The 24,243-nt window shown below is 44.2% G+C and overlaps 1 protein-coding gene across 3 annotated transcripts in view; it reads left to right on the top strand.

The window, feature by feature from the left end:
- smarca4a (SWI/SNF related, matrix associated, actin dependent regulator of chromatin, subfamily a, member 4a) overlaps positions 1 to 12,148 on the top strand; it is a 120,356-nt gene extending 108,208 nt beyond the window's left edge. The window contains exons 29-36 of one of the 3 annotated variants that reach the window (XM_041177107.1): positions 1,382 to 1,459; positions 2,755 to 2,973; positions 3,328 to 3,581; positions 6,212 to 6,320; positions 7,057 to 7,158; positions 8,088 to 8,217; positions 9,789 to 9,928; positions 11,327 to 12,148. In XM_041177107.1, coding sequence (XP_041033041.1) covers positions 1,382 to 1,459; positions 2,755 to 2,973; positions 3,328 to 3,581; positions 6,212 to 6,320; positions 7,057 to 7,158; positions 8,088 to 8,217; positions 9,789 to 9,928; positions 11,327 to 11,359 — 1,065 coding nt within the window. In that variant the 3' untranslated portion in view covers positions 11,360 to 12,148. Of the gene's footprint in view, positions 1 to 1,381; positions 1,460 to 2,754; positions 2,977 to 3,327; positions 3,582 to 6,211; positions 6,321 to 7,056; positions 7,159 to 8,087; positions 8,218 to 9,788; positions 9,929 to 11,326 lie in introns of all 3 variants that reach the window. The other 2 variants (XM_041177108.1, XM_041177106.1) reach the window with 2 other exon arrangements.
- Positions 12,149 to 24,243: the final 12,095 nt, after the last annotated feature.

Below are 24,243 nucleotides of genomic sequence, written 5' to 3'. Positions count from 1 at the left end.
ATTGATTTTGTTTTTTCATTTTTGTAATTGATTCCTTGCATTGTCTGTAACTGCATGCCTGATGTTTCACTGAGTAAAGTGATGTTTTGGATCAAGGGAACATAAACAGACTTATGGAGTACACCCCACCCTCACTATAAAGCTCCCAGTTATAATACCTTCTCTGTTGCACACCCCGCCCTCATTATAAGTTGCTCAGTTATAACCCTGACTATCATACACCTTCAGTATAAGGCTCCAGTTATAATACCCTCTCTCACCCCACCCTCAGTATACGGCTCTCAGTTATAACCCACTCTGTTACACAATCCATCCTCAATATATGGCTCTCAATTATGTAACTTTAGTTGCCGTGTTAAGTAGTATCCAGTGAGATGACACTGAGTTTCATCTCCTTATAAAAGTGTGGAGTGTATTCCCTAAAATGGTCAACAGTGTAAATTGAAAGCTTGTTGTGTCATTTGTAAAGCTGACTGCAGTTAAATGTGAATCGAGACCGGAAATGAGAGTCAGAAATCAGCCTTGTGTGGAATGTGTGCTTTGTGATTCCAGCTTCATGTTAATGTCACAGTCACAGTTTGCAAAGCATCTGTTCCGCATGGTGCCCTGTTGCCCTCTTTCATGTGTGAATGATCATATTGGGATGAAGGGACGGGGGTTTGCTTTGATTATTTCTTTTATCTGTAATCTTCTATGTTGTACGGAGTTAACTCCCTCCAAGAAGCTGGATGGGCGAATGCAGGCATTTCCTCTGCAAGTTGGTTGATTGGATATTTGGTTTGTCTTGACTGTCACTGAATGCAGCACCTCATGGCGAAAAGCCACTTGAGTCAGACTGCAATCCTCTACAGGCTAGAAATCAGTTGCAAGTGACAACTACATCTGGTGCTGGTTTCCAGTCCATGGCCTGTTGCTCTAGAAGGGTAATTTTGATTACTCAGAAAGTCGGGTTAAATGTGCCGTGCCCAAAATAAAACCGTGGAAACATTTTGTATCCAATTACTGATATGCTGATTTTAAATGTTATTGCCTGTTTTTATTTCTTTCATTGTCCCTTGTAGGTTCTGTCCCAGGCCAGGGCACTGTATCCTGACTGGTGGTGTTTGACAGGCTGAGCTCCTCACCAACCCTATGTGCGGAGGACTCAGCCTTGACTCTGCATCTCTTGACAGCAGCCAGTCCAAGTTTGGGGGCTCGCAGTGGGTTGTAGGAATTTCTGGTTTGTTTGTTGTGCTCCCCTCCCTCCCCCCACTGCTTTCTGAAGTCAGTTACAAGCAGAGCGATTTAGAATGTTTATGTTGCGAAGGGAATTTGTTGCATTGTGTCTCAACCTCCACTCTCCTCCATCACAACCTTTAACCTGTTATCCGTTTGATTGTAGGAAGAAGATGAGGTACCTGATGATGAGACGGTGAATCAGATGATAGCCAGACACGAAGAGGAATTTGATCTCTTCATGGTATGTAGTGACAGATGTGCCAGCATTAAATTTTCTACTTAAACCGTATTGCAACATTGTTTTTCCCTGATTTCTTTCTACTCTCCTCTTCTGAAGACCCTGCCTCCTGCTGGTGCACTGTTTCCATGGGCCTTTAAGCCCCCTGGGTACCTTGTCCAGATTGACTTGCTTCTGGCATGAGCCTAGAGACTGTCAGCCGCATATTCAACTTTGAAATATATCACAGCTGGCTTGATATTTCCTTGCCCAGTGTCCACGGATTTCTGAGTAATGATATATAAGGAACCCTATCTCGATTTGTTCCCCCACTAAATCCAGGGTACTGAGGCCAATTGTGGCAGCCCTACTCTACCATGGCCTAGCTGAAACCAGTGACTCTGTATAGGTGGAGAATCGAAGCTGAGACCTTCGGATCCACTCCTGCAGCAGTTTCTGTCTTTAGCTGCTGGGGCACCGGGAAGTGTAAGCCATGGCTCAGTGGGTAGCATTTTCCTCTCTGAATCAAACACTCATAAATTCAAATCCCACTCCATTTTCTTGAGCACAAAAATCTAGGCTAACACTCCCGTGCAGTACTGAAGGAGTGCTGCACTGTTGGAGGTACCATTTTTCAGATGAGACATTAAACCAATGTTCTCTCCAATGTTCTCTTAGGTGGACACTAAAAACCCCAAGGCATATTTAAAGAAAAGGAGGACAGTCCATTCCAGTGTACTGGGCCAATGCTAAGCTCTCAACCAGCATCACTAACATAGTCATTATCACAATGCTGTTTGTGGTAGCTTGCTGTGTGTAACTTGTCTGTTAAGTTTCCTAAACTCCATGTTATGACACTTCAAAAGTAGTTACTTGGCTGTAAAGAGCTTTGACTTCTCGGGGTTGTGAAAGGCACTCTAAAAATATAAGTTCTTTCCATCTTTTGCTGGGAATGGTGTGAGTTTTTCCTTCAATATGGGAGTCCCTCGCTCTGCACCACAGTCTGAACAGGCATTTCACAATAGTAAGGGAAATCCCACAGGGAGAGGGTCAGTTGACTGGCCTTGGTGGTCTTGCTGAGGCGGCAGGCAGACAGGGAGAAGGTGGGAGAATGGGGTTGAGAAACTTATCAGCCATGATTGAATGGCAGATTAGACTGGATGGGCCGAATGGCCTAATTTCTGCTCCTATGTCTTATGGTCTTACCTACGTGTGATTGAGCAAATACAGGAGGTCCCACTCTGTTGTAGACTCCAAAAAGAAAGAGGATGTGAGTGATGAAGACCCAATCAATTGTCCCTCTCTCTTGCTCGGTTTAGCGGATGGATTTGGACCGTCGTCGCGAGGAGGCCAGGAACCCAAAGCGGAAACCGCGGCTGATGGAGGAAGATGAGCTTCCAAACTGGATCCTGAAAGATGATGCTGAGGTGGAGAGGCTGACGTGCGAGGAGGAGGAGGAGAAGATGTTTGGCCGAGGCTCACGGCAGCGGAAGGAAGTGGACTACAGCGACTCCTTAACCGAGAAACAGTGGCTCAAGGTAGGAGTGTGAGTGCGTGGGAATGCAGCTCAGTCATTGGGTGTTTTTATACATAAGCAACACAGGCCAAACACAGCACCATCACCCAAGGGGATAAAGCCTTTCAGTGGCAGTCTACATCCAAATGGTCACAGCAGAAGTTGATGGATATGGTCAATGAATCCAGGTGAAGGAGCGATTAACAACTGTACCTGTTGGCTGAACTCAGTGATAATACAAACATCTGAATTGTAAGTCCCTCTGGTCTATCCCATCACATTAGGATTGCACACACACCTACACCCCACAGGTCCGCTGGCTGAGTGAGGTACCAAAAAGGATGGGTTTCATTGTGATCTCTTTCTCTCCCAACAGGCCATAGAAGAGGGCAACCTCGAGGAGATTGAAGAAGAGGTTCGTCAGAAAAAGGCCCGCAAGCGAAAGAGAGATGTCGACCCGCCCTTGGTCATGGCAACCACCAGCACACGCAGCAGCCGAGACAAGGACGATGACGAGAAGAAGAAGAAGAAACGCGGGCGGCCGCCAGCAGAGAAACTATCGCCAAACCCACCAAACCTCACCAAAAAAATGAAGAAAACTGTGGAGGCAGTGATCAAATACAAGGACAGGTTAGTGAGACGGTCACAGGGGGGTTAGTGAGAGGGTCACGGAGGGCTATGAGAGAGTTATTGGGGGTGCGGGGGACATTTAGGAGGGCTTAGATAGCGTTCAAAAGTAGAACAGAGAGACTTGATACCTTTTCTGCCTCCTTAACCAAGGTGGCACAGAGGTAAATAGTACAGGCATTATATATCCTCCATCGTGTTGTGTGGCACTACCACCGTGCTAAATGGGATAGATTTGGAACAGCTCTTGCAACCCAAGGCTGGGCAACCACGAGGCACTGTGGGCCACCAGCAGCAGCAGAATTGTACTCAACTACAACCTCTAACCTAATGGCCTGGCATATCCCCCACTCCACCATTACCACCAAGCCATGGGATCAGCCCTGGCTCAATGAAGAGTGCAAGAGGGCATGCCAAAGCAGCACCAGACATACCTAAAAATGAGGCATAAATCTGATGAGGCTATAACACAGGACTACTTGCATGCCAAACAGCATAAGCAGCAAGCACTAGACAGAATGCATAACCAAAAGATCAGATCTAAGCTCTGCAGTCCTGCCGTATCCAGTTGTGAATGGTGGTGGACAATTAACCAACTCACCAGAGGAGGAGGCTCCACAAATATCCATCAGTGCAAAAGATAGGGCTGAAGCATTTACAACAATTTTCAGCTAGAAGTGCTGAGTGGATGATCCATCTTGGCCTCCTCCAGAGGTCCCCAGCACCACAGATGCCAGTCTTCAGCCAATTCGATTCACTCCACATGATATCAAGAAACAGCTGAAGGCACTGGATACTGCAAAGGCTGTCTGCCCTGCTATTATTCCATACTGAAGTTCTGTGCTCCAGATTGTACTGTGCCTCTAGCCAAGCTGTTCCAGTACAGCTAAACACTGGCATCCACCCAGCAATATGGAAAATTGCCCAGGTATGGCCTATGCACAAAAAGCAGGACAAATCCAACCCAGCCATGCTAGTTGGAGTCATACCCAGCACAAAGGAGGATGGTTGTTGTTGTTGGAGGTCAATCATCTCAGTTCCAGGACATCACTGCAGGAGTTCCTCAAAGTAGTGTCCTAGGCCCAAGCGTCTTCAGCTGCTTCATCAATGACCTTCCTTCCATCATAAGGTCAGAAGTAGGGATGTTCGCTGATGACTGCAGTCATTCGCGGCTCCTCCAATACTCAAGCAGTCCATTTCCAGATGCAGTGAGACCTGGATAATATCCAGGTTTGGGCTGAAAAGTGGCAAGCAACATTAGCACCACACAAGTGCCAAGCAATGACCAAGCAATCTCCAACAAGAGAGAATTGCCTCTTGCCATTCAATGGCATTATCATCGCTGAATCCCCCACTATCAACATCCTGGGTGTTACCATTGACCAGAAACTGAACTGGACTAACCATGTAAATACTGTGGCTACAAGAGCAGGTCAGAGGCTAGGAATCCTGCGGCAAGTAACTCACCTCCTGACTCCCCCCAGAGCTTCTCCACCATCTACAAGGCACAGGTCAGGAGTGTGATGGAATACTCCCCATTTGCCTGGATGAGTGCAGTTCCAAAAACACTCAAGAAGCTTGACACCGTCCAGAACAAAGCAGCCCGCTTGATTGGTACCCTAGCCTTAAACATTCACTCCTTCCACCACCAATGCACAGTGTCAGTAATGTGTACCATCTACAAGATGCACTGCAGGAACTCACTAAGGCTCCTTAGACAGCACCTTCCAAACCCATGACCACTACCATCTAGAAGGACAAGGGCTGAAGACACATGGGAACACCACCTCCTGGATGTTCCCCTCCAAGGCACTCATCATCCTGACTAGGAAATATATCCCCGTTCCTTCATTGTCGCTAGGTCAAAATCCTGGAACTCCCTCCCTAACATGGACTGCAGCAGTTCAAAAATGCAGCTTACCACAGCCCTCTCAAGAGCAATTAGGGATCAGAAATAAATGTTGACCTAGCCAGCGATATCCAAATCTCATGAATGAATTAAAAAAATTTATCTCAACTGTTGCCCTGAGTAAGCTACATGGGATACATAAACCAGTAATGGAGCCTGGGATCTGCTGGTCTGTATTGCTGAGTACCACACCATTTTTCCATTCTAAAGGACACAGGTTCAAGATAATTGACCAAAGAATCAGAGGTGAGCTGAGCAGAATTTCTTTTTTTTACACAGCAGGTTATTATGATCTAGAATGCACTCCCTGAAAGGGTAACGAAAGCAAATTCAGTAACATTTTCAAAAAAGAATTGAATAAATACTTCAATGGAGAAAATTTTAGGGTTATGCAGAAAGTCCCAATCCCCTGCTCTAACTGGATAGCGCTTTCAAAGTGCTGGCACTGACACAATGGGCTGTGCTGCTATATTCTATACTACACTGTATCTTCTCAAAGCCGAAGCCAAAGATTCTGAAGTCTGTAATCAGCATAAAAACTAAAACAAGAGTCAGCATGTTACTGCTAAAGGCTGGTTAGTGTATGTTGTATTGAGGGTGAGATGGCAGTGTTATGCCACTAAGATTATGCAGTGCCAGCAGACACCAGCACTTTATATTTCACACGATACTCCTTCTGTGCCGTGAACGGCTGATAATTGACATTTTTTTTTCTGTTTTAAAGCAGTACTGGCCGACAGCTCAGTGAAGTCTTCATTCAACTTCCATCTCGCAAGGAGCTTCCAGAGTACTATGAACTCATCCGCAAACCTGTCGACTTCCGGAAGATCAAGGTATGCCCACTCCCATGCAACCACTTGCATGACAGGACTGTGTTTTAATAATGTGCTGAATGCTGGGTTTTATGCAGCAAGCTCCGGCAGTGTCACTGTAACTTCCAAATATGCTACATGGACCATTCCAGGGTTTCAAAAAATGTCTTTCTATCCATCATCCATCCTTTCATAGCTGGTGGTGAGGTCTATAGCATTGCTGCATATGAAACAGCCAGGCTCTGCCAGGTTGAAGAATATTAGGTGAGAATTTGTACCCCAGACTTAGTCCCCCAGTCTGATGGTATATGGCACAACCTAATAGTACATGTCCCAGCCTGTTAGTATTTGAACAGTTTAATAGCCCATGACCCACTCAGATCGTATGTCCCTCCTCTGGATCCCATATTACTTTCTTTCATTATCAGGGCTTTTGCCTTCAACCGCCATAGCCTGAGCTGAAGTCTCCTCTCCTGTTGCTTTGAGAGTCACTCTGCACTTGGTTGATGGGAAGTGCTCTTTAGAGAAACACTGACCCTGTCGGCTCTTCCTTCCTTTGAGTGCAGTTGGAGCACTTTGTTTCTGTAAACTCACCCAGAAGAGACTCAGTGAACCCCAGCCAGTTTATGAGTGAGCTATGACCCATTCTGAGTAACAGCAGGCACTAATCAGGGTCACTGCACATTCCTGGAAGGAAGGTTTATTTTTGTGGAACCTCTGCTAGTGAATGAAATGACTGCCTCTCTTCTCTCGATAGGAGCGGATCCGTAATCACAAGTACCGCAGTCTCAATGACCTGGAAAGAGATGTGATGTTGCTGTGTCAGAACGCACAGACCTACAACCTGGAGGGATCACTGGTGGGTAACAGAAAAAGTTTGGAATCATAGAATTGTACAACACAAAAGGAGGCCATTTATCCCATCATGCCTGTGCCAGGTTTTTGTAAGAGTCAATTAGTCTTACACCCCCTCCTGTTTCCACTACACGTTAAACCAGTGCATTCCAGATCATAACACCTCACTGCGTAACAAAGCTTGGGTCTGATCCACCCACCCCACCCTGCCCAGCTTTTTTGCCAATTGTCTTAAATATGTTTCTGCTGATTACTGACCCGCCTGCCATTGGAAATAGTTTCTCTTTATCTACTCTATCAAAACCCCTCATAATTTTTGAACAGCTCTATTGCATCTTCCCTTAATCTTCTCAGTTCTAAGGAGAGCAATCCCAATTTCTCTAATCTCTCCATGTAACTGAAGTACCTCATCCCTGGTACCATTCTGGTAAATTTCCTCCGCACTGAATCTAAGGCTTTGACATGTGTGGTGCCCAGAATTGGACACAATAATCCAGTGCAGGCCAAACCAGTGACTTATAAAGATTTAGCATAACTTCCTTGCTTTTGTACTCTGTGCCTCTGTTTATAAAGGGTCATTGTGCAATCTTTGTTTGTAATCAAATACCTCAGTTGATCCATTTATTAGCCTTTTCAATAATCAGCATTCCTGCACCCCTAGAGAAATATTAATGAAGATTATCCATATGAGCCATGCAAAAAGCACAGAATGATCATAACCTCTTCAGCCATAAGATGCTAGTCGCACAAATTATCCTGCCACCATCTCTTGGCTAAACCTTGTTGAAAATACATCCTCTCACCCAGAAGAGAAAATCAGCAAAAGTATAGAACCTCTGTTTGACCTTACATCCTATGCTGTACATCCCTGACTGGTTGACTTTGTTGCCATTGTATCTGCAGCTGATCAAACCCTCTTTCTGGCACTCTTAGATCTACGAGGATTCGATTGTGCTTCAGTCTGTTTTCACCAGCGTACGTCAGAAAATTGAGAAGGAAGAAGACAGCGAAGATGATAGTGAGGAAGGAGAGGAGGAGGAGGAGGAAGGATCAGAATCAGAATGTAAGACTTGTGGGGAGTTCAGTTTCCATTTTGCCACGGGAGTTTTTAGTTTTGACTTTCTATCCCCAGAAGTTCATCTTGGATTGCTCCACCTCCACACAAAACCCTCCAGGAGAGTTGCTGAGAAATTATTTCTGGGTAAAAACAGAAAATGTGCTGGAAAAACTCAGCAGGTCTGGTAGCATCTGTGGAGAGAGAAACAGAGTTAGCATTTCAAGTCCAATATGACTCTTCTTCAGAGCTGGAGAGAGGTAGAAATATGATGGGCTTTATGGTATTGAAAAAGGTTGGGGAGGGACAGGTGAAGCACAATAGAAGGTCAGGGATAGGTTAGAGGGCAGGAGGGATTAAATGACAAAGATGTCATGGAACACAAGACAAAAGGAGTGGTAATGATAGTATAAAGACAAATGCTTTGGTCAGAGTAGGTGCTAATAGGTCAGCACTGTCTGTAAGCAAAATAGCAGAATGTATTAATAGCAGAGAAAGAGGACAGTGCTGCCTGGAAGCAAAAACATGAGAACTAGAAACACACTAGCACTTGGTGTTAAACGGGTGGGGATAGGGTAATTCAAAATGGGGGACAGAGTTCATGATCTGAAGTTGTTGAACTCGAGTCCACAAGGCTGTAAAGTGCCTAATTGGAAGATGAGGTGCTGTTCCTCCAGCTTGCATGGGGCTGGACTGGAACATTGCAGCAGGCTGAAGACAGAAATGTGAGGACAAGAGCAAGATGGTGAATTGAAATGACAAGCAACAGGAAGGTTGGGGTCATGCTTATGGACTGAGCGAAGGTGTTCTGCAAAGCAGTCACCCAGTCTGCATTTAGTCTCCCCAGTGTAGAGAAAACTGCATTGTGAGAAGCAAATACAGTCAACTAAATTGAAAACAGTGCAAGTAAATTGCTGCTCCTCCTGGAAGGAGTGTTTGAGGCCTTGGACATCGAGGAGGGAGGAGGTAAAGGGGCAGGTGTTACACCTTCTGCGATTGCATGGGGGGATGACTGGGGCAAGATGGAGGGGCAGTAAATGGCTTGGTTTAGATGGTGGAATTCTATAACTGCCAACATTGTCATGTTGGTTAGGGATCTGCAGTGTTCACTGTTTACTATTCATCCACTTTAGGGGAGATATACCAGCATTTTACTTACCCTTTGTCAGTCTATCCAGTTCCTTCTGTTAGTCAGCTGTGACCACCCTGCCATTGTGGGGAAAGTGGCCTAGCTGTTCACTCCACCAGAGTAGGTTCCGCCGGGGAAGAAAGAAACCCTGATAATAGTCTGTCTAAAGAGGATATTCATATGAGGCATACACTCAAGAGCTGCCACCTTACAGAGCAATTAGGGAACGAACATATCCAGGGTCAAGGGAACATTCTATGATCGAGGGAACACACTTGGGTCAAGGGAATATGTTCTGATTCTGATTACTGAACTAGGGAATGAGGCTAGCCAGGGTTGTGGGAACATTCTCTGACTCCAATTATTGCATTGTTACAGGTTGTGATGAGAGTGAAGGTACTTGGATTAAGTACAGCCTTTGTGATTCCATCTCTTTCTCTCTCTCTCTCAGCTCGCTCAGTGAAAGTAAAGATTAAGCTAGGCCGGAAGGAGAAGAGCCAGGATCGAGTGAAAGGGCGCAAACGCTCCAGCCGTGCCTCCAAGTCCAAACCTGTTGTAAGCGATGATGACACGGAGGAGGAAGTGGATGAGGTGGGACCCAGTACCTGAGCCCATTATTGCAGTATTTACATTGTACAAAGTTGAGTTTATGCCAGTGACATGGGATCTCCAGTATTGGGTGGCCCGTAGCCTCCTCCATGTTGACCTCATGTGTTCAAAGTTGTAGCTTTTGAGACCTGCAGCTGCCTGCCATTTAATTCACCAACGACGGTTAACAAGTTTCTTGTGCTTTTTATACAAACTGCACTGCACCACGCAATACTAGAAGGATAAAAACTGCCTGTGTGTTCCACCCTTCTCTCCTCCTCCCCCCACCACCCCCCCCCCCCCCACCCCGCCCCAAACCCACCTCTGCCCCCGCAGTTACCAGCCTGAGATCAGGAACTCACAGCCTACCTCTGCAAGATGAATCTACTGCACCTCCCTTAACTACAAGTCTATTTTTATCAATTTACTCTGGCCTGATCTTGGTCAGTGTGAATTTATGGGTGCGACAACTGATCTTTCTGTTCCCAGGACCAGGGAAGGGAGATATCAACCAGGTTTCGCACTTCCGATCGCTATCCAGCAACGCCTGCTAGAAACTGCACGTATGTGAATGTTAGGTGAGAATAGGACTGGGCTAAGCTCTGGCAACCACCCCTGTGGTTGAATAGCCTCTCCTGATACTCAATGAGGATCACATCTGATGAATGGACAATTGGATAAAGTACCAGATGGTAGCCAGTGCCAACAGGAGTAGGTTTGGGAAGTTGGGGGGAGGGTGGAGAAGAGGAATATCAGGAATATCAAAGCTGTACAATTGGAATTATATCAGTGATCACAATTGTTTGTCTGTATATTGTCACTAGATTTACCAAGGGAATTTAAAATGTGGCAAGGTTTCAGCTGGATAGCTGCACCGGAAAGGAGAGAACTGAAGGAACGGGGGTGGGATGAAGGCGGAACAATAAGTTCTTAGACCATGAGAAATTGAGTAGCCTAGGCCTATATTCCCTAGATTTAGAAGAATGAGAGGTGATCTCATTGAAATATATAAAATTCTTAAGGGGCTTAATAGGGTAGATTTGGAGGATGTTTCTTCTTGCTGGGGAGTTCAGAACTAGAGGTCATAGTCTCAAGATAAGGGGTTGCTATTTAGGACTGAGATGAAGAGAAATTTATTCATTTAAAGAGTTGTCAATCTTTGGAATTCTCTTCCCCAGAAAGTTGAGAATGCTTAGTTGCTGAGTACATTCAAGACAGAGATAGATTATTAGGTACTAAGGGAATTAGGGAATATGGGGATAGAATGAGAAGGTGGAGTTGAGATAGAAGATCAGCCATGATCTTATTGAATGGTGGAGCAGGTTAGAGGGGCCGAATGGCCTACTCCTGCTCCTACTTCTTATGTTCTTATGATTTTTGTGTGTTTTTGTGCCTTTTCAGGAACGGTCAGGAACTGGTAGCGAAGAAGATTAATCTCAGGATAACATTCTGTGTCGGAATCTACACTGGGGCTTTGTCCATCCTTCAGAGAGTGACTGTGCGATGTTCTCGTCCCTGTGTCCGGCTAGCAGTGTAGTTTACGTTTTTAGTATATGATGTAAACTTGCATATTTACAGCAGGAGAGAGAAGGCATGTAGGATTATCAACTTAGTGTCTTGCCATGTTGAAGCCGGCCGTGTTCACAGTGGTATTATTGGTATGGGGCTTTTCCAAGCTGGCATTATTTTTGTGCAAAAAACGTTAATTCTGACAAGAACATAGCTGCTAACTGCAGGCATCCCACAATCTAACTCCTACCCACCCCACCCCTACTTTTCATTTCCTGCTGAGTTTCCTCACATCGTGTAATATATAATCCGTCTGGTTAATCGTTACATTAATTAAATTAACCAAATGGAGTTGAATCGTGGACTGTGACACTAACCCGTGAGTTAACTCGTTGCTGGATGGTGCACTGCATTCTGCACAACAAATGACAACTTGAAAAAGTCTGACCAGAACAGAAGAACAAAAACTCATGATTTTTGGAAATACTTGATTTTTCTAGGCATTTATTTTGTTTCCTTTCTCCGTGCGAGCGCAGTTGGTCACATGCAGTCCTTGCCTCATTGTATTGTGACTTGTGTAAGCATGTGTGTAGGAATTCACTCCCATTACTATACTGTATTTTAAACAGGTCAAATCCTCCCTCTTTACAGACCGCAAGGGAAATCTGTACTGTCATTATCACTGGACTACAATAAAATAATTACTTGACTGTGTCTGATGTGTGTATTTGTGTACATGTTTGCTTTTTAATTCAGCAACAACTTGCATTTATATAGCATCTTTAAAGTACCAAAATTTCCCAAGGCAGGAGCCATTGTCAAACAAAATTTGGCACAGCTCCCTATAAGGAGACATTAAGAGGGGTGACCAAACGTTTAATCAAAGAGCTAGGTTTTAAGGATCCTCTTAAAGATGGAGCGAGAGGTGGAGTGGTTTAGGGAGGGAATTCCAAAATCAGTGCTGTGCAAGAGGCCTGAATTAGTGGAGCACTGTGATATCAAAGGGTGGAAGGGAGTTGAAACAAGGGTGAGAATTTCAAAATTAAACATTGCTGGACCAGGACCCAATGTAGGTCAGCAAGAAGAAGGATGATGAGTGAATGAGCCTGAAAGTTAGGATATGGGCAGCAGAGTCTTGAATGAGCTCAAGTTTACAGAGGTTGGAAAGTGGGATGCCAATAATAAGCACGTTGGAATAATTGAGTCACGAAGTAACTAACACCTCTGAAAAGATGTACAGTTTGTTCTCTTCATGTCTCTGAAGAATGGTCTCAGCACCCCGCACTCTCCCATTTTTTATCTTGACAGTCTCCTTTGGACAGGGCTCTGATGTGATAGAGGGAGAGAGACAGAGCCCTCTCGACAAAAGCTAATTCACTGCGGAGGCTGGAAACCTGAATTGAAAACAGAAAATGCTGGAAAACACTCAGCAGGTTCAGGGAGCATCTGTGGAGAATTTAGATTTAACATTTCAGGTCAATGGCCTTTCATTGGAACTGGATAATGTTCAGAGATGAGCAACATTTAAACAACTACAGAGCCAGGGGAAAAGAAGACAAGGAAGAGAATCATGAAGAGTAGAAACAAAAGATGGATCCAGTAGAACACATGGAAGAGCGGGAAGAGAAGGAAGCTTCTGTAAAATTGGAATGTGATAGAAGAAAGACAGGTTGACTCAGAAGCTAGTTAATGAATGAGTAAATCTGAATGTTTGGAGCTAATTTCCTGACTGCCAGTTCATATTCAAAGGGACAGAACTTCTAATGAAACTCCAAGGAATAAAATCTAAGTGGCACCATCAATCATTTGTGGTGTGTTAGCAGATTCAAACAGTGCCAATGTGCAGAGCCGAACTTGCAGTTACTAACTGAAATGTTCTTCCAGATTCTGCAAGCCCCAGAGAACTCTTCAGTGTCCTGAGGTAATTGCCAGACTGTTTTTCCCTCTGTCTTTCTTTTCCCCATCTGTCCCATCACTAAAACAGACTATCTGTGCATTTCCTACATTACGACAGAGACTACACGTCAAAGGTCTTTTGTAATGTTTAGATGATATGTGCACATGATGTCCTACATTACGACAGAGACTACACGTCAAAGGTCTTTTGTAATGTTTAGATGATATGTGCACATGATGTGTGCTTGTCCTGGGACTGACTTTCAGCATCAGAATGTGGAGGTGATGTGACTTTAGGCAAGTTCATTTGCTGACACTACTGGCCATGTGTTCACACTTGGAATACTGTGCATGGTTCTCTCAATATTATAAAAAGAATATAGAGGTCCTGCAAAAGGTGTAATAAAAGGACTACCTTAACTAGGAGGTTATAAATATCAAGAAAGACTGAACAGGCTGAGAGATTACCTGATAGAGCTCTTTAATACCATGAAAGATTTTGACGGGTAGATGTAGAGGAGATCCTTCCACTTGGGTGGCGGAGTCCAAAAATAGTTTTTTAATAAATCCAATAAAAAATTCAGGGAGAAACTTGCTACCACATAGAGTAGTTGAGGCAAATTGATGCATTTATGGTGAAGCTAGATAGGTATATGAGGGAAAAAGGAATAAAAGGATATTCTGATAGGGTTAGATAAGTAAAATGGAAGAAGGCTGGGGTGGAGCATAGATCAGGTGGGTCAAATGGTCTATTTCTGCATGGTAAATTCAAAGTAAAATTTCTCAAAGAGATTAACCAGTCATTACTGAATGGGCCAGAATTCAAAATGTATTTGTGCCCTGGATTTTAGCCTAATTTCAAAGTTTTCATTTGATTCTCATTTCTGAATATCGCAACCATTTCCCAGCTTCAGGTGTGTCAACTGATTTCTGATGTGGGTCTATCAGTTGTGTGTGAGCAGCAGAGAGGACTAAGCTACCTAGGGTATAGTTTATCCTAACAATGAAATCAGTTCCTAATAAAAGATACATGTATATTTGCAGAAAGCCAACATGGAAAAGATGGACGAAATGGCCTTCCATGCTGTTGTGTGCCTGGATCTTACTAAAGATCCAGATTCCACATTTTTTCAAATGCATTTGGCCATCCATATCAAATGAACCAAGGACTACAAATCTATTTCATTACTTGTTTCATTATAGTTCCAATAGCATAGATTCTTGGAGACTAGAGGCCTAAATAACTCGGCTTGAGGTTGGAGCCATGTGGGGGTGGAATTAGAAGAATGATTTCATTTCACAGCAGACCTATAAACTTTTAAACAATCTTAAAGTAAAGATCTGTACAGGCTATTATCCTTTGTGGGTCAGTACATCTCCTTTCTAATACTTCCTAAAATTTGCTTCTTTGATCAAGCTATTAGTCATCACACCTTACGTTTTGTTTAACTGTTCAAATTTTGTTTGTTAACACTTCTGTGACATTTTTCTATGATACAGTAAATAAACAGAAAGTTTCCAGTGGCAGGAGGGTCCATGACCAGATGACATAGATATATGATGACTGGCAAAAAATCCAGCAAAGATATGACAAAACATTTTGTGTGCAGAAAGTTGTTGTGATCTGGAATGCACTGCTTGAAAGAGCAGTGAAAGCAGATTCAATAATAACTTTCAATTGGGAACTGGGTAAATACTTGAAGGGACAAAAATTACAAGGCTATGGGGAAAGAGCAGGGTAGTGGGGTTAATTGAATAGATCTATCATTGAGCAGCACGTATATGATGGGTTGTGTTATTTTATGATTTTAAAGGTGTGATACAAATGCAGGTTGTTGTGGTGATGGTGCTACCACAATGCTGTTAGGTCAAGGGTTCCATATCGATCTAGTGATGTTAAAGCATCTTGACATATGTCCAAGTTGGGAGGGTGTGTGACTGAGGGGAATTTGGAGTTGACAGTGAGAACCATTGTCCTTCTTGGTAGAGTTTGTGGGGGAGGGAGAAGAGGATACAGTTGAAATAACCTTGATGAGTGCAACCTGTAGATTGCAGCCACAGTGTGCCGATGGTAGAGGTGGGTGGATATTAAGTTCAAAGCAAAAAACTGCGGATGCTGGAAATCCAAAACAAAAATAAAAATACCTGGAAAAAAGGGTGTTTCCAGGTATTTTTATGGATATTAAGTTCAGTGGGAGACACTCATCAAGCAATCTGTTCTGTCTTGGATGATGGCGAGTTTCAAGTCTTGTCATGGTGCACCAATTCCTATGTATTCCATCATACGGCTAATTCGAGCCTTTTAGGTGGTTGTGAGGCTTTGAGGGGTTTGGAAGTGAGACACTCATTACCGAGTACCCAACTGTTGTCTTGCTCATGTACGGTTGGTTCAGTTAAGCCTTGTTCAGACTGAACAGACTTCTACGCCATGCAATTACTCCTGCACTGCTTCAGTATTATACAGGAGATAAAAATCCGAATGTAGTTTGAAATGGGGACAGCGTATTTACCGGAAGAAGGATTGTGGTTCTCAGTTGAGTGCTGCCATTATGCAATCAATAGTTGCAAATACTTACAGTAACTGCTTTTCTAAGTAAGGAGGGAGGAACATGACCTCACCCGATTTTACCTGCCTGACTTAGTGAGGCTGGGGAGTGGGGGCTGTGGGGGTTCGGGGAGTGGGTGGTGCAGGGGAGAAACGGGTTGTTCTCTCTCAGGTCGGTCAAGAAATAACAGCGGTTGTCTTGTCTCAAAGGCCAACTTATATTGCTCAACTTCTTTCCACTTAAGTCGTAACTCATATTAGCCAACTAGCAGAGTATTTATGCAAACTTCAAGAAGTACAATTTCTTGCTACAACAACAAACAAAAGGGAAGAAAGAGAAATGTCATTATTTTCCCTCTTCCCTTGGGGAGGGGGCCGGGGGGGGGTGGGGTGGTGGGGGGTGTTATGATCCACGTTTTTACGGAATTTAAGAGCAATGAATAGAGAAGGAACTAGAATTGCATAGCAGACATCAAGTTCCCACCTGTCTCCATCAGCAAATACAGAGTACATTACTGTCCCCGGGTGTCTATCACACCTGAAAAAAATACAACGAAGATCCCTGGTGCTGCTTGGGACTTGACAACTTGATAATTAAGTCACGCATCCTGCCTCTGACAAAGATCTATTTATGTGAACGTTTTGAGAGCTCCAGACGTCACAGTTTAAAGAAACGACAAATCATACCTGAATCATCTTTTTATCACAAAAGGAGCAACAAACCAGCCATTTCCTGTTTTCCCTATTCCTTTTGCAACAATAAAAAGACACTCGGTCGCCCCAGTAAACACCCAAATCATAAAAGAAACTTTTGCCCTTTTCTGGCTTTGAATCAAACTGGTGAAGCTGTTGATCTAACAAGGAGGCACCGCCAATCCAGAAAAATTTCCAACAGCAGCAATAATTAGTTTCTAACTGACCTCATTGCCACTTTAGACCTTGGTCTGAGCTGACAGTCAGAGCTCTGACTACTGTGAACAACTGGAAATCTGCCAATGTTAAAATAATTAGGATCCCAGTCCTTTTTAAAAATCAACCAGTAATGTATTTTCATAGTTAAAATTAATAGTTGCTTTATATACTGCTGTTGATTGTTTTTTCAAAGAGATCTTATGAAGGGATTATTCATTGTTTTTACAAGATTTTTAAATATAATTATATACTCTTCTGAAAAGATTCTTTCATATGAAATTCATCATCCACCCTCCATAATCTTTAGCTTATTCAAAACTCTGTCGCTGGTTTCTTAAATTGCACAAAGTCCAATTCACCCATCATCCCTTTGTTCGCTCCTGTGAAGCAACACCTCAATTTTAAAATTCTCATCTCTGTTTTCAAATCCCTCAACCCCCCCCCCCCCATATAAATTCCTCGATATCTCTGCCCTCCTCCTCCAATTCTGGTCTCTTGCACATCCCTGATTTTAATTTCTCTACCGTTGACACCTTTGGCTGTCAAGGACTTAAGCTCTGAAATTCCTTCCCTAAATCTCTCTGTCCACCTTTTTCCTCCTTTAAGCCACACCTTGAAACCTATCCCTTTGATCAAGCTTTTTCTTATCTGTTCTATTATCTCCTTATGGGGCTTGATGCCAAATTTTGTTGCTAGTGCTCCTGTGATGCACCTTGGGATGTTTTACTACTTTAAAAATGAGATAAATACAAGTTGTTGCTGCTTTTGAAATTTGATAAGTACTCGGCAGAGCCTTGAGATTCCCGATAACCTAAACATTTCTATTGATAAAGCTTGGGTAATGGTGTAGGACAAAGCTACTCCCTCCTGTATCAGATAAAGCATCCTGTGGATGCTGGAAATCTGAAACAAAAAACAAAAAATGCTGGAAAAACTCAACAGGACTGATAGCATCTGTGGAGAGAGAGAGAGACAGAGATAACATTTCAAGTCTATAAGATCCTTCAGATCTAAAGGGAGGTAGAGATTTGGTGAAATATATACTGATTAAGGGGAGAGGAACCGGTGAAGCTGGATAAAAGGCCAGAGATAGGTGGAGGCAAAGGAGAGATGGCAAAAGATGTCATAAACAAAAGGTCAAAGAGTTATTAATGGTGTTTGTACTGCCTAAATGAGGTGCTAATGGTGACACTAAGAAAGAAAATGTGATAATGGCCAGAATCAGGATAAGCACTCTGGAAAGTGCCAGATGGTACTAGTGGGGGTGGGGTGGGGGGAGGGGACGGTGGTGGGAAGAAAGATCAAAAATAGCCTAAAAGCTGGGGATAAAACAATGAATGAAAATGGAAATAAATTTTAAAAATAATAATAATGAAAATAAGTGGGGGGGGGAATTAATAAAAATTTTAAAAATAAAAACGAATATGGAAAAAAGGGGGTTGAAAATGGGGGGTGGGGACAGAGGAGAGAGTCCATACTCTGAAGCTGTTGAACTCAATATTCAGTCCGGAAGACGGGTAAAGTGCCTAATGGGAAGATGAGGTACTGTTCCTCCAGTTTATGTTGAGCTTCACTGCAACATTGTAGCAGGCCAAGGAGACATGTGAGCATGAGAGCAGGATGGGGTGTTGAAATGGCAAGTGACAGGGAGGTCTGGGTCATGCTTGTGGACAGACCGAAGGTGTTCCGCAAAGCGGTCACCCAGTCTGCGTTAGGTCTCTCCAATGCAGAGGAAACCGCATTGGGAGCAGCGAATGCAGTAGACTAAATTCAGGGAAGTGCAAGTGAAGTGCTGCTTCACTTGAAAGGAGTGTTTGGGCCCTTGGACGTTGAGGAGGGGGGAAATAAGGAGGCAGGTGTTGCACCTTCTGCGATTGCATGGGAAGGTGCTGTGGGATGGGGTTGAGGTGTTGGGGGTGATGGAGGAGTTGACCAGGATTTCCTGGACGGAACGGACCCTACAGAATGCCAACAGAGGAGGTGAAGTGAAGATCTATTTTGTGGTGGCATCATGCTGGAGTTGGCGGAAATGGCGGAGGATGATCCTTTGAATGCGGAGGCTGGTGGAGTGAAAACTGAGGACAAGGGGGACCCTATCTTGGTTCTGGGAGGGAGAGGAAGGTGTGAGGGCAGAGGTGAGGGAGATGGGCCGGACACGGTTGAGAGCCCTGTCAAGCACCGTGGATGGAAAACCTTGGTTAAGGAAGAAAGAAGACATGTCAGGGGAGCTGTTTTGGAAAGATGCGAACAGATGCGACGGAGGCAAAGGAACCGAGAGAATGGGATGGAGTCCTTACAGGAGTCAGTGTGTGAGGAGCTGTAGTCAAGGTAGCTGTGGGAGTCGGTGGGCTTGTAATGAATATTGGTGGACAGTCTATCATCAGAAATTGAGACAGAGAGGTCAAGGAAGGGAAGGGAAGTGTTGGAGATGGACCATGTGAAAATGATGGAGGGGTGGAGATTGGAAGCAAAATTGATAAATTTTTCCAGGTCCAGGCGAGAGAATGAAGCGGCATCGAAGCAGTCATTGATGTACCGGAGAAAGAGTTGTGGGAGGGGGCCGGAGTAGGACTGGAACAAGGAATGTTCCACATACCCCATAAAGAGACAGGCATAGCTGGGGCCCATGCGGGTACCCATAGCCACACCTTTTATTTGGAGGAAGTGAGAGGAGTTAAAGGAGAAATTGTTCAGTGTGAGAACAAGTTTAGCCAGACGGAGGAGAGTAGTGGTGGAAGGGGATTGTTTGGGCCTCTGTTCAAGGAAGAAGCGGAGAGCCCTCAGACCATCCCGGTGGGGGATGGATGTATAGAGGGATTGGACGTCCATGGTGAAGAGGCAGTTGAGGCCAGGGAACTGGAAATTGTTGATGTGATGTAGGACATCAGAGGAATCATGGATGTAGGTGAGAAGAGACTGGACAAGGGGAGAGAGAACAGAGTCAAGATAGGAAGAAATAAGTTCCGTGGGGCAGGAACAGGCTGATGATAGGTCTATCGGGACAGTCCTGTTTATGGGTTTTGGGGAGGAGGTACAAGTGAGCTGTGTGAGGTTGGAAGTTGTGGAGGGAAGATCTCCAGAGGAGATGAGGTCAGTGACAGTCCTGGAAACAATGGCTTGATGTTCAGTGGTGGGGTCATGGTCCAGGGGGAGATAGGAGGAAGTGTCTGCAATTTGGTTCTCAGCCTCTGTGAGGTAGAGGTCAGTGCACCAGACAACAACAGCACCACCCTTGTCAGCTGGTTTGATAACAAAGTCAGGGTTGGATCTGAGAGAACGGAATGTGGCAAGTTCAGAAAGAGACAGGTTAGAGTGGGTGGGAGGAGCAGAGAAATTGAGATGGCTGATGTCACACCGACAGTTCTCAATGAAAAGATCAAGGGAAGGTAAGAATCCAGAGGGAGGGGTCCAGGTGGAGGGAGATTATTGGAGGCGGGTAAAAGGATCCGTTGAAGGGGGACAGGACTCCTGCCCAAAGAAGTGAGCACGGAGATGAAGGTGGCAGAAGAAGAGTTCAGCATCAGGCCGAGCCCGAAATTCATTGAGATGAGGGCGTAAGGGTATGAAACTGAGTCCTTTGCTGAGCACTGAATGTTCAGCATCGGAGAGGGGAAGGACAGGGGGTATGGTGAATACATGGCCAGGGCTGGGATTAGAAGACTGGATGGGGTCAGAGGAATGGGCAGGGGTAGAGGGTCCTGGATGGACGTTGGTATCAATGAGTTGTTGGAACTTGCGTTCCTTTGCACCTGAAAGAAAGAGACAAAGTTTCTTGCTGAGGCGTCAGATGAGACAAATAATAAAATGAAACTGGGGGCAAGGACAGCTTAGAGATAGGGTGAGTCGGTGCTGCTGGAGGGAGAGGTCGAGTGTGTTCATATGGCGGCACATGGCACAGAGTGTGGGTCTCAGAATGCGGCAAGAACGGCAATCCAAGGAGCATCTTATGTCCCGGAGATACCTGTAATCCTGGGTGGGTTTGAAACATAAGGGATGGAACTTCAGTTGGAATTCATGTAAGTTAAGTCGGAGACAGAGACAGTCACTGAGGAAGGATCTCCTGTATCAGTCTGTCAGACCTGGACAGTCACCGAGTAGCAATTCCTCCCTGCTCTTTAAATTCCATGCAAATCAAAGGCAAAAGATTGGGCTTAAAAAAAGTGGCCTGATGGAGTGAATCAAAATGGAACGCCCACGCCACAAACCCCACACTTGCCTCAAAGCATGAGACCTCGTGACACATAGGAATGCCAGGAATTTACACTATTTTTCATGGAATTCTGAACAGGGGAAGAGTTCAGTTCAGCTACTCAGCTAAGAACTTGAACAAATCTGCGAGCAAATCTGTGACCTGCGAGCAAAACAATGAAATAAATAAGGGGGCAAAATACTGTGGATGCTGGAAAGCTGAACTACGAACAGGAAATAAGGGAAATACTGAGCAGGTCAGGAATTATCTCTGTGGTGATAAATCATTACTAACAGCAGTCTATCCCACCCCTCCTTACAGCAGCTTACTTCACCCCACCTCCTTCAGTGTGCCTGCCTGCACACTGATAAAGCTTCAGGTGTTTACGCTGTGGATAAGCAACCAGCAGAGCCCCTAGGGTCTGTTGGATGCCTCTTGGGGTCCTGCATTTGTCTGTTTTCAAAGACAAGTCTGCAAGGTCGTGTGTGATGCTACTGATTAATAGTACGCCGAGTAAACTTCAGCCCCAGTTTCGCTGAATTTCACTTTCTCTGTCCTTGAGTTGTTCCGCGACTGCATGACGTTGAAAAACGATTTGCAATGTCCAAAGTCACCAACCAAATTGGTGAAACTTTAAACATACTGAGAACTGGCCCTCCCTAACCCTACTCTGCATTGGGGCACATTGCTTTTGTATCACCCCTTTGCACCAGCAATGGGAAGGTGAAGAGGACTTTGTAGTCCTTGATTCTAGAACAGCACCAGCTCCGACCGCTGCATCTCCAACTACCTCAGTATTGTAAAGTAAGTACTGCAAGAGCTAACAGACCCCACCTCCATGCACGGCCAATATTACAGGACTGCAACATTAAAGGACACATGCACCCGTACAACTGGATTCTTCCAGCTGCCCAGTACCGCGATGTACTTGGAACTGGTCCAAAACCTATGCCCCCTGTGATACCCACAGCCCCCACTGGAGCGACTGTTGATTAATAGTTGAATAGGAGAACCGCAGGGAGGCAAAGGGCGAAAAAAAAACCTTGGTTTGAATTCAAGGTCTTTCACAGTGGGAAGGTCAGGAAACATCGTATGATTTGAGCAGTCATATAAACTATCATGTACACAGCCTTGTGCATATTAGATTACATATTAGCAGCCTATTGGATGAGGGCATATGGCCAGCTCAATTTAACCTTCCACTTTGTTTAGTAACAACAAGGGAGGAGGAATCCAACGAAACAGCACTCACAAAACTAAGGTGTAGGATCCATTATTATTCATCTTGAAATCTGCAAGGCAAAAAATTCAGAGAGACATCTTGAGTGGTCAGGCGTGGGCGGGTGGGGGAATTGTAGGTGAACAGTTTGGTTGGGGGTTCTGACGGAGGGGGATAGTCAGTAGTTGGTGCTCAGGTGATCGGAATGGGGCAACTCAGCTGTCATTTCTGTGATGTTTACAGGCACCAGATGTAACATAAGATGCTATTTAAAAGAATATTCACATTAACATCATGCAACTGTATAATAGAGGTAGAAGTACTCTGGCTTTGAAATAACACCGTGTTCATATGGAACACAACTTATATGAAATCGCTTTGCTGTTGTTTTGACAATCATTCCCTCTCTCGCTATTACTTCACTAAAATAATGGATAAAGAAATTTCGATGCAGTTGTACTTTAATAATCTCATAGCTTCCTTTTCATCACACTGGCCTTTAACAGTGTTTGTTCCCAAGGAGATCCACTCCTATTTTATCTAACCAAACACAATCATGGGCTCATAGTAGAAGGAAAAAGAAAGACTTGCATTTATATAGCGCCCCTCATAACCACCGAATGTCGCAAAGCACTTTACAGCCAATTAAATAATTTTGCAATTAATCACCGTTGTAATTGTCAGAACCGGATGGGAAAAGTGCACTGTCTGTCTCCGGTTCCACTGCTCCACGGGTCACAACATATATTTAAATGATGTTTCCAGCTGTTAATCTCAGAATGACCACTCAATGCCCAGGTTTCTTCAATAAACAACATTATTAGTTTATTATAAAACCAGTCTTGTCGATCAGAAAGGCAAAGCTTATTAACATACAGTATGAAATATGAAAGTATAATACTTACTCTTTTGAAATACCCTAAGTACCCACACACAAAAAAAATTGAGGAATTCTGCCAAAGGTTAAAAGTCAATGGTACAAATGAAAAAGGATAAATGATGGAGTCCTTGAAATAGCATCTGGGTTGGTCTCTCAGCTCTGATCTGTGAAATGGATCTGCTTTTCAGGCAGACTCTGGAACACTTGAGGCCATTCAATTCCAACACGTAGAGCAACTTAGGAGCATCTGATATTCACTTCCAGCTGTTGACTGGTTCTGAACTGCAAAAAGGTTGTTGTCTTCTTCACAAGCACTTGGTCCTTCTCTTCTCAAAAGCAAAACCTAACTCAACTGTTATACAGTCCACCAGGTTTCCAGCTTCTTTGCAACTGTTTAATTATCTTTTCGTGTAAAAGGCTGTTGTTTCCAAAATATCAGTCAGAGTCCTGCATTAACCTTTTAAAGGACAATATCTTTTAAGACACAAATTCTTCCAGAATGTTCTGTGATTAAAGTGTTCACGACATAATGAATGAAACATGGCAGCCAATAATCACACAGCAAGCTCCCACAAACAGCAGTGTGATAATGACCATACAATCTTTTTTGTGATGTTGACTGAGGGATAAATATTGGTCAGGATACCGGAGATAATTCCCTAGCTCTCTTTGAAATAGTGCTATGGTATCTTTCACATTCACTTGAGGCACCAGATGGAGCCTCAATTTTAAACATCTCATCTAAAAGACAGCATCTCCAATAATGCAGGTCACGCTCAGAACTGTATTAGGGTGCTAGTCTTGATTTTTGCAGTGAAATCCCAAAGTCCACAACCTTCCGACTCAGAAGCAAGCGTTCTATGCAGTGAACCATGAATAGTGCTCAAGTTCAGCACATGTTGGCTGGACCAAGGCTGGAAGATTGGGCACTGAGGGAGTAAATCACTCATGCAGCTTAACAAAGGCTGAAGCCTGGGGACAAGTTACACTTTGATAATGTCCCATGAGGTTGGACCTGCCTTCCACTGACTGAGGTGCCAGGGCAAATAGGAGGTAAGTGGCCTTTGGAATGAATTAGAAGAATGTTGTTATTGCTTATTTGAAAGGAGCACCTCAATAGTTGCATTAGCCTTTTCACTCCCAATGCCACCAATCATGCTCACTGATT

This window comes from Carcharodon carcharias, chromosome 30, assembly GCF_017639515.1.
Source record: "Carcharodon carcharias isolate sCarCar2 chromosome 30, sCarCar2.pri, whole genome shotgun sequence".
In the NCBI taxonomy this organism is placed as follows: domain Eukaryota; kingdom Metazoa; phylum Chordata; class Chondrichthyes; order Lamniformes; family Lamnidae; genus Carcharodon; species Carcharodon carcharias.
The sequence above is the reverse complement of the archived record's forward strand: the minus strand, read 5'-3'. Positions and strand labels throughout refer to the sequence as shown.